Below are 9,976 nucleotides of genomic sequence, written 5' to 3'. Positions count from 1 at the left end.
ACTTAGGCGTGGAGCTGTAAGATGTTTTTAAAGCCTTCTGCCTCATTTTCTGCCCCCCTGCCTTTCATGGTGTATAGAGTATTACAGGTAAAAGGCAACAGTGCAAGTGAGCCTTAAGCATTGTGTCCCTGGGGCCACAGAGGGCCCTTCCCAGGTGTCTCTGCTCAGTGCCAAGCTCAAGAGCACTGCAGGACAAATGTTCTGAACTTGCTGAATGTCTGGCCCGAGCCTTGCAGAGGTTTATATTTTTTTTTTGCATAGAGATTTATAGGAGCCCCTTGCACCACGTGCCCCATTTGCTCTCCCTGTGGGTCTGGGGGAGGTTGCAGGGCTGAGGGTGTGGCTCTGCACCCCAAGCCCCAGCAAAGCCTGCTCAGGAGCAAGCTGCTGCACCCCATGCACCACAAATCTTTCTCCTCCTGTGTAACTATGGCTATGGAAAAACTGGCTTCTGTCATTCTCAGTCCTCATCTGTCATTGCTATGAAGGGCTCAAAAGCATAGGAAAAAAAAAGCCCTGTTCTTATCTGGTGTAGCAAAGATTTACTGGAAGTAAATCCTAATTCAAGTGTAAATCTACTTCCATTGAGCAATTCTCTTCATAATATTGCTGGGATTAGAGAGTTTTGTGACTTTTTAAAGACACTACACAAATATTGGCAATACAATTTCATCTAGTTTATACCACCAATTATTAAGGAATGATAAATTCAGCATTATGCATTCTAATGGGTAAGAAAGACTTAAAGTGAGACACTGTCACAGGATTATAATTTGAAGAAGGCTTTATGAAACAAACATGAGAATGTGCTGTAATTTTTCCAGAATGGTTAAAATCATACTGCCCTGAAAAATTCTGGAAACAGTGTCTGTAACATCAGCACTGAGCTCAGAAAAGTATGTATGTCTTTTTTTTTTTCTTTATTTTAAATATGAGATAGACCAAGCTTAAAACTCTAAACAGCAGTAGGTAGAAAAAGTTTAAAATTTTAAATATTTATATACCTAGAGAAATTACTTCTATTCATTTTAAAAGCCAATATTATACATAAAACTAGTCGATAATTTTTCTAGACCTTTATTGTTCTCTTCACTGTCCACTCATTAACTTGGTAAATATCATAAGCAGTTGGTGCCCATGAAAACACATTATTAAAGTAAAATTAAGACAAAATCAAAGGGAAAAGGTTTTGTTCATATACTGTATTGTGAGAGTATGCTAAATGCTCGTTATTAGGAAATGAGTTTGCTTTCCAGATAAATTTCAGCCGAGCATCATAAACATTTTCTAGCATCCCGTTTTGTACTCATAACTAATTTAAGGAATTTTTTTCTTTCACTTCTTTTAAATAAACGTCCAAGCAAACATTTCCGATGAGCCGAGACGGCTCCTGTATTTCATAAATAATCCAACAAACCTAAAAAGGACAATTTAATTACACGCTAGGATTAAGTGTTCCACGTACAGTACAACATTTACTGCAAAGGCAACTGCAAAGGCAACATTTTGACCTCTTTTTGCTTCAGACCCTTGAGAAGCATCACTTGTTCGTGGGTTGGGTTGGGCTCTGCTTCTTTTCCACCCTTGGCAGGTGCCCCCCACTATCGCCGCCACCTCTCCACGTTCCCCGTGTAGTCAGTGCTGGAGCTGTTCTCCCCCTGCTCCCTCAGGTGCGCCTGCTTCGCCCGCAGGATCTTCCGCTGCTCCTGGCGTTTCCGCCGCGCCTCCTGGTGCTCCTTCTGCCGCATGTACTGGTACCGCTGCAAAAACAGGTCTTTTGCATAATCGTACAATTCCATATCTAAAAAATTGAGGGCCTCGATGCGCTGCTGAGTCTGCTTGTCTATCTCCACGCTGGAGGCCCTTGTGCTATTGTACTGCGTGAACGGCGAGATGAAGTTCATGCTGAAAGTCTTCTCAAAGAGATACTGAGTCTTGCGCTGGAACTCGGTCAGGCCGAAGAAGGCCATCCGCTTCAGGTTCTCCTTGGCGCTGTCCAGCAGAACCTTATTTCTCTGCTCCTCGGGCATGACCGACAGGTTGTAGCATCCCACCAGGCTGAGGTCGGAGAGCATGCGGACCTGGCGGTTGTTGGCCAGGTTGTAGGGGCAGTCCATGAACTCCTGCAGGGAACAGCCCGACCAGTCGTCCCCCGTGTAGCAGCTGGGCAGCTCCTCGGTGGTCGGGGAGCGGCCGTCGCAGACGTGCAGGGACGCCTTCCACGTGGCTCCTCGCTGGACGTGGCGCCATTCGCTCAGGTACCGGGACACGGGGTCACGCAGGATGGTGATGTAGTAGAAATTCCTGCCAAGGGGAGAGGAAAACAGCGTTTAGTCCCGCGTGTCTCCAGCACAGAGCGCGTTAACGCTCAGAATCAATACAAACGGGGAGATGCACTTAAGAGGCTTTCAGCAGCCCTGCTGCAGAGGCTCCTCCACAAGTTCACCTCTACAGGGTGAAGGACAGCTGAACAAATCCCTGGGGGGAGTGTGAAGGGCTGTGTCTTCCTGCACACACACACAGAACTGTCTCTGTTTAGCAGCTGCAGTCTCTACAGAGGCCAAGGGAACCCAAGACTCCCCTCTGTGCTGGGCTGTGAGGCTGTGCTGCCATGTGGTAACAGGCTCCTGTTGGTGCTCCAGCTGACGGTCGCAACAGACCTTGGGAGAATACTTCAAGTATCTCCCAAGATGTAAGCCACAACCCAAGCAGGACACAGGTAGCTTTGGCTCTTTTAATTTCCTTGTACAACAGAGCTGCATGGACAGGTTTCCACAGCTGCCTACGTTCCTTGAGGAACAGTTGTGGGCCTCAGCTGCACAAGCCCCAGAGCAGCAGAACACCTCTGAGAAAGGTTCCTACAGAACCTTTCCTTTTGCAGGCCAGATAAATGGGGTGTGCCCAGAAGCCCCAAACCACTTCCACCCTAACAAAAACCTTGGCAAAGCCCATGCAAATCCTGTTTTATTCTCCTGCCTTCATCTGATACAGGACTGAAATGATGGGAGAGGAGAGATAAGTGAATAACAAGAAATTAAAGGATACATTACAGTATTTTGTAAGAGAAAACATTTTCAAGAGAGGTGCTGGCTTTGGTTTGAAGCAACAGGATAGTAGCACACGTGGGGGACACACTGCCACAGGGAACCCATCAGGCCACCAGCTGGAAAAGCTGCAAGTTCAACCACAGAACTTGCCCGGAGTTCACTCTGGGTTGCATGTTAACATCCACCATCAGACACCATGCTGTCCACCATCACAGTCTGAAGATGGACACAGCTCCTCGAACCTCCACTGACATGACCATGGCCTCACCCGGATGATGCTGGAGGAACACCATCAGGATACCAGCCATCTGCTTAAGCAAATGGAATTAAAGTAGCTCAATAGGCAAATTGTCCTGCCAGGGAAGGCCACTCCTCCATGAGGATGACACCAAGGAGTGTGTGCCCAGGAGCCCTGAGCCCCCAGGGTGTGATTGCCATGTCCTTGGTGCTGTGTAAGGAAAAGAAGGACATTAATTGCTTTCTCAAGCGACACTGTGACTGGCCACATTGAAACCAACTTTTGTTCCCTGTCGTTTCCTTTTAGAGAAAAGCCACTAGATGTCAATGTTTTACAGAAAATTGTCTTTGAATGGACTAAAAAGTGAGTCACAAGCACGAAAAGATCCAGCTGCACAGGGAAAGAAAACCTGGAGAGTCACCATTCCTCTTCCTATTCAGCGCATCCACACTCATGAATAATTAAATAATGAGTAAGTACAATAAACGTGCAAAGCCAAATAAAGCCAATGAGCCCCGTACAGGGTCAGTGGCTGGAAACAACAGCACTCAATGCTTGGAGCTGGGACACCACAATCAGCACCATCCTCATGCTCACCTGGGGTGGTGCTGCTGCCACCCACCCTGCTCAGAGGGATTTGGCCACAGATTCACACAGGCAAAGGGAGCCAAAGTCCCTGTCACAATCCCAAGGAAGTTCCTTTTCCACAGAAGTGCCATTCAGTGATTTCACTGTGAGAGCTGGAGGTAAAAGGAACCACGAGTAAAGCTCACTTTCATGAGTGAGTGGCAGCTGCTAACCCCACAGTGTTTCTTGCAGAGATGGGAAGAGTTTTGCTCTGTCTTATCTCAGCAGGTCTCTGGTAGCATTGGAGAATCCAGCCTGGCAAAGAGGAAGGGTTTTCCATGAGCACCACCTCAACCAGCCACTCCAATGGGCAGGAATTGTCCCTGTTTATGCTTGTGCCTCAAGCTCCTTTGATGAAGCAGCAACACAGCCTTGTTAGGATCTCCAACATGGGGAAATGGAGCATCACTGGGACAAACCCCAGCCCTTTCTTTACCTTCTGCCAGGATTCCTGAGCCTTGGACCTGGCTTACTGGGACACTGCACTAAACTAATGACCCAACCATACAGCACTAACCTCTGTATTAACTACAGCAACTAACATACATCAGCAAACCTCTGACGACTGAGGAGGCAACAGCAAAGCCCTGCTTACCCCAGAGGCCCTTGTACAAGGTGGCCCATGAGTAATTCAGCTCAGGGGAGAAGGGTGCAGGCACAGGGGTGCTACCAGCTGAAGGAAAAGGCCAACCAGTCTGAATGCTATAAGGTCATCACAGAAATCGATGGGGAGTTAATGCAAGAAGGGAAACAAATCCTGAGCCAAGATCGATCCCGTGAGCGTTTTATTATAGTTCAAACTCTTCAGCCACTCTCCCTTTGTGCTCTTTGGTCGCAGGCGGTGACAAAGCGTCTCCCTTGGCTGCTGTTGTAAAAAACAAAAGAATGAATAAAAACTCATGTGTTGGTGGAAGAGGCTGTGTTGTAACAGATCACCCTGGGCTGCCTCATCTAGGCAGGTGTCTCCATCTGTGCCTGCCAGGAACACGCTGCAGTCTAGGGAGACCGGGGAAGATGAGGCTGATAAAGATGTTCACTGGACTCTGCAGTGAGCATGGAGGTGTCTGGACTTCCCCAGTACCCTGAGCTCAGGATGACAGGCAGGGATACTCATGGGATGCCCCAGGCAGGACACATATCCTTCCTGGCCTGAGCACAGCTCACTGAAACAGGCTTGCAGCAGTTACTTATTCTACCTTGTTATTTCCCAGATGAATCCTGCTTTCAAGAAATGAGATGTCTTACAGAGAGATGCTTTATCAGTTGCTGGGCTAATCTCAGCAATTTTATGCATTTCTCTCCTTCTTAAGCCTGCCTGTTAAAATTCTACCGAAAGATGCACTGACCCCTTTTGGGAACACCAGCTTTTGCCCCAAGCCTCTCTTCTGAGTTAGGAATCATGGCAGCTCCAAGAAAGCAGCCATGCTGCCCTGCGTTTATCTGAACTGAGCTTCAGAAAGTCACAAAAGCTTTAATGCATCTTCAAGTCAGAGCCATGCCAGAGATGATTTCAGCCATCAGCACTTTGAGCACCATTCTGCTGCAACCGAGGAAGACTCAAAGCTTTGCAATTATTTTTAGCTCTGTATGTAACAGCTTGTTCTTTCTGCTGTCTTATCAAGGGGGTGTTGAGCTCCTGCCCATTACTTGAAGTGTGTGCTTCAGAGCCTGAAACAACATGTTTGCAGGTAGAGCTCCAACTACTGTGAATCATCCTTCCAGTTTAGGGCTGCACTCACCAGAAACATGGCTTTTCTGATGAAGTTGGGTGGCCATGAAGAAGAGAAAGGGAGCTCGAGGGCAACTCACAAAGTAGGTTGACCCTGGAGGCATCAGGAATGTGGGATGATGGGACAGTGACTTGCTTCTGGTATCTCCCTGAGCACTGTTATTCCTTGAGGAATGAAGGGACTGAACAGTCCCACAATGTTGAGTTTGCTCCCCATGCTGCATCTGCTTGCTTTGAAGGATAATCCTGTGGTCACACAGTCCATTCCTGCCAGCCCTTTCCCCACCTCTGCCAAATACAGGGGCAGAATGAGATTCCCTTTTTTCAATCTAATACCTTTTTTTTTTTTAAGAATCCTTGCATCAAATTTCTAATTGCAACATTTTTTAAAAAATTAAAGGAAAAAAAGTTGAAGTCCAGGTAAGGAACTGTGAAACCCTAGGGGATGATAACATTGAGTAAAGCCAGAGACTTCAGAGTCTGGAGAAGCTGCAAGGGAAGGGATATGCAGGTAGCCACACCACGATGCACAGGGGGCTCATTGTGTGCAGAACTAGAGAGGTGAGGAGCAGGTAACTAATTATAATCATCAAAAATGGGTCAGAATCTCCCAAAGTCAAAGCACATCTCATCCCAACCCCACTGCCCCACTGTTTAATCGCCTGTTGAGGTCAAGGGAGGCTGGAGGTCAGATACCAGCAGCTACCATGGCTTCAGCCTGGAAACCTGAGCCCAGCTTGATGGAACTATGAGGTAAGGACTGGAGAGGGGAGCTGAAAGCTGAACATCCCTCAACATTACATCCATTAGTGGTTTAATAGGTAAGGCACTGAGTGACCTTTTCCCATTTCTGCTGAGAAGTGAGGCTGTAGCAAGAAGGTTACCGAGGGTAAGAAACCTACAGCCTTCACACAGGGAGCACTGCAGCCCTAGAAACATCCCCATCTCCCCCACACACTGCTCCAGGGGCAAACTAACCCAGGAAAACATAGCTTCAGCACAGGGCTGAGGAAGCAGAGCTATGATTTCCAGGGAAAGTACTGGGGCAGTCTCATTCACCATGCAAAAGTAAGGCTATGCTTTAAGCTGGTTCAAACACGCCAGTTTGTATCTAAGTCAAGCTCAGCCAGATGGCAAGCCTGGCTAGGATGTTTGGAGTCACAGACAGGGCTTGTGCAATAAATGGGAGGCAATTTTATACAAGTGTCTCCATCTCTTTGACTGGAGGTGGGGGAGGCAAGGAAATTTGTTAAGTTTCCAAATCTGTGTGGGCTTTTTTTGCCCAGTTCATGGACTTTGTGGTACATTAACAGGGCAGTGTGAAACCAAGTTCTGCTCCAGGTGAAGATGGGTATTTTGAAAGAAAAGTTCACTCTGAAAGTGCAGGGGCAAAGGGACAGACCAGATTTGTGCCACATCGAGGAGAAATGCAAATAAAATGAACTAAAACCCTGCAGCAAATATTCTGCATATGATGCAAAGGATTAAAGATGGAGCTACTGAAAGAAAGAAAAGTAATCATAGGGTTGGCACTTCAGCACCAGAAACAATGCACAATCACCAGAGCCAGCACGCAGCACAAGGACATCCATGTCCTTCCCCCCTCTGCACAAACTGCTCATGCTGCTGAATAAAAATCTGGAGAGCTCATTTATAAAAGAGCAGTCACATACTCATTCCTTCAAAAGCTGAGCAATTTGGCTTTTTCTGAGATGGCAACTTGTCTCAGCTCATCTGACCACAGGAAGATGCTCCCACACTGTCGCCTCGCACGCAGATCTGAGATCCCATCTCCTTCTCCTCCACTGCTCCCAGCAATGAAGTGAAACTGTGTCACAGGCAGTCTTCTGTACCTCTCCCTCACCCCACACCTCTCGGAAAATGAGGATTATTTGACAGCAAAGTCACAGACAGTGATGGAAGGTCAGGAACACGAACAATGCCAGTCTGACATTCCTTGTTCTGCTCTTAGAAACCCTCCCTGTGGGCTCCAAAGCTGCTGCTGGATTTTAATCTCCGGCAGAGGGTCTCCCAGCCGATCAATCATGGCCACCACATCTCTCTGAGAAGTCAAACTCAATTACGCCATGCCGGGCGCTGAGTGCTTTGCTCCCAGAAGTTGAGGTTAATTCCCATCAAGAGTGGCCCACTGAGAATTTGATTTGCTAATACCACAAATTGTTCCTCCAAGAGAAATACCACTGCTGCCTAATTTGTTGGAGTCAGGCATCTGTTTGGAGATCACTCAGAGAGAGGCAAAGCATTCATTTAATACCGTGACTCATCCTGATTCTTAACTAACTCTGTCACCTAGAGACACAATCAGAAGAGTAGGGGTGAGCATCTTGGTGAGAGCCTCTCCTGCTTCAACCATCCCTGCTTGGAACTTTCCCCCAAAACGAGAATGGCCCTTCCCTGCCAAGAGCTGCTCCGGCAGCATAACTCACAGAGATGAGGCCAAAATATTTGGCAAGATTACTGAGGCAGTGCTGGGAATCAAATGTTTGCATCCACTCTAGATTGGTCCCAGATGCTTCCCAGCAGTGATGTGGATGGCAAAGGCAGCAGTGGAGATGCATTCATTGCTCATGGGCTTCCCACAGTGCTGCTCTGCTCCACGGCCTCCTGGCCCCCCCCAGACAAACTCCATCTTGGAGTGGGAGAGGAGCAAGGGGGGGGCTGTCGAGTTCCCTGTGAGCTGCAGGGAGAAGATCTCATGCCCTGTATTCCATGGCTCTCCATGCCCTGGATCTGGACCTGCAGCCTGGCTGCCCATGCCAGGATCTCCCCTGCCACTGTCACAGCTCTTGCAAGGAGGCAACCATGGAGTGGAGTATTGGAACAGGACTGCTCCCCTTCTCTCCCCAAAGACCTCGGTGCAACTCCTGCCCAGTTGGATCCTGGGCTGGCTACTACTTGTTACTACTTGCTCCTCTCTTTATTCAGTCATTTAAATGAAACTAGACATCCTGGTCCACCTCATCCAAAATTCACAGTACAATCTAGATGAACAAATCCCTTCTTCATTAAAGAAGTGATGGATAAAGATTATGGGGAGGGAGAGAAGGAAGAACAAACACCCTTTTCTCTGCAGAAGCCTGCAAAACTACCTGGACTATATTCCTTTACTCTGGGTCTCAGGATGGCAGAAGCAAACAATACATTAGCTATGAAAAAGGCCTGGAAGGAAAGGAGATAAGTATTTCAGGACTACGAATTAAAGCTGTTAGCAAATGCAAATTTACATTTCCTCTAAGTAATCATTATGTTTTCACTTCTATCAGCACCCAATGAATCACAGAGATGTTTTGTCTAGAAACACTAATGGTGGGGGTAGGAAGCCAGCAGCCTACCCACAGCAACAGCAGCAGGAGAGAAATGCCAGAGGAACCCATAAAAAGGAGCTGGATTTTTCAAGAACAGCAATTATACCAGCCCATCATTGCCCGTGAAATTACCAAATATGAAAAATTTGCAGAGAAAAAGCATTTCAGAAACAGAGAAAGGCAGCAATTTAGCAGGTCAAGGTACACATTCATATATGTGCAGGCATGGCATATGCAAACAAAGATAATGAAAATAAGGCTTTAAATAAGTAAAAAATATGCAGCCTCACACACACACGTGCTCCCAGCTACCCTCATGCACAAAGTCATTGTCCACAGTGTTGCCTGCAGAGGGGAGAGCAGCCCTGCAGATCTGCCAGAGAGTGGTATTAATTTCATAATTGCCTGCATTATTAAGATCTCTGCAGGATACCCGTGCTCACAACTAATTCAGCAAGAACAGTGACCTTTTAATTTTTATTTTTTTTCAGCAGTGCATAAAAAGAGAAGCAAGATCCTGTTTTTAGACTCAGCAAACAGAAGAGTGACTCAGCTGCTGGTGCCAGTCCCCAGGCCTCTGCCTCCATCCTGGAGTCTGGCATGGGAAAGGGTGGCAATACTGGGCAGAGGGGCCCAGACCCATCCCACCCACCTGACCTGCTGGATAAAGGACTGACCTGCCCTTTGGAAACACCCAGCTTCCATCACAGCCTATCTAGAGCAGCTAAGTTTCCCATCTCATGTGCTTAGTTATATGACAGAGGCATCAGGACAGAGGGCAGCAGTGGTGTGGAGCCCCCAGGCTGGAGATGGGAGGTCAAACTCAAGGAAAGGAGAGAGAAGGTGACAGTAGGATCAGTGTTTGCCATGCTTCCATTGTGCTGGATGATGGGCTGCAGTACAGTGACCCTGGATTTCTCAGGTCTCGACAGCATGCAAGGCCTTGGCTTTGGAAAGTGCCTTTCTTGTCTTGGGCAATTTTCCTTTAATAAACAGGAGGCAGAGCTGA

The 9,976-nt window shown here is 47.4% G+C and overlaps 1 protein-coding gene across 1 annotated transcript in view; it reads right to left on the bottom strand.

Annotated features, from left to right (window-relative positions):
* Window positions 1–1,367: 1,367 nt before the first annotated feature.
* Window positions 1,368–9,976, bottom strand: part of HS6ST2 (heparan sulfate 6-O-sulfotransferase 2) — a 127,190-nt gene continuing 118,581 nt past the window's right edge. Inside the window, exon 2 of the mRNA XM_062503014.1 lies at window positions 1,368–2,304. Coding sequence (XP_062358998.1) covers window positions 1,602–2,304 — 703 coding nt within the window. The 3' untranslated portion in view covers window positions 1,368–1,601. The remainder of the gene's footprint in view (window positions 2,305–9,976) is intronic.

This window comes from Cinclus cinclus, chromosome 15, assembly GCF_963662255.1.
Source record: "Cinclus cinclus chromosome 15, bCinCin1.1, whole genome shotgun sequence".
Classification (NCBI taxonomy): domain Eukaryota; kingdom Metazoa; phylum Chordata; class Aves; order Passeriformes; family Cinclidae; genus Cinclus; species Cinclus cinclus.
The sequence above is the reverse complement of the archived record's forward strand: the minus strand, read 5'-3'. Positions and strand labels throughout refer to the sequence as shown.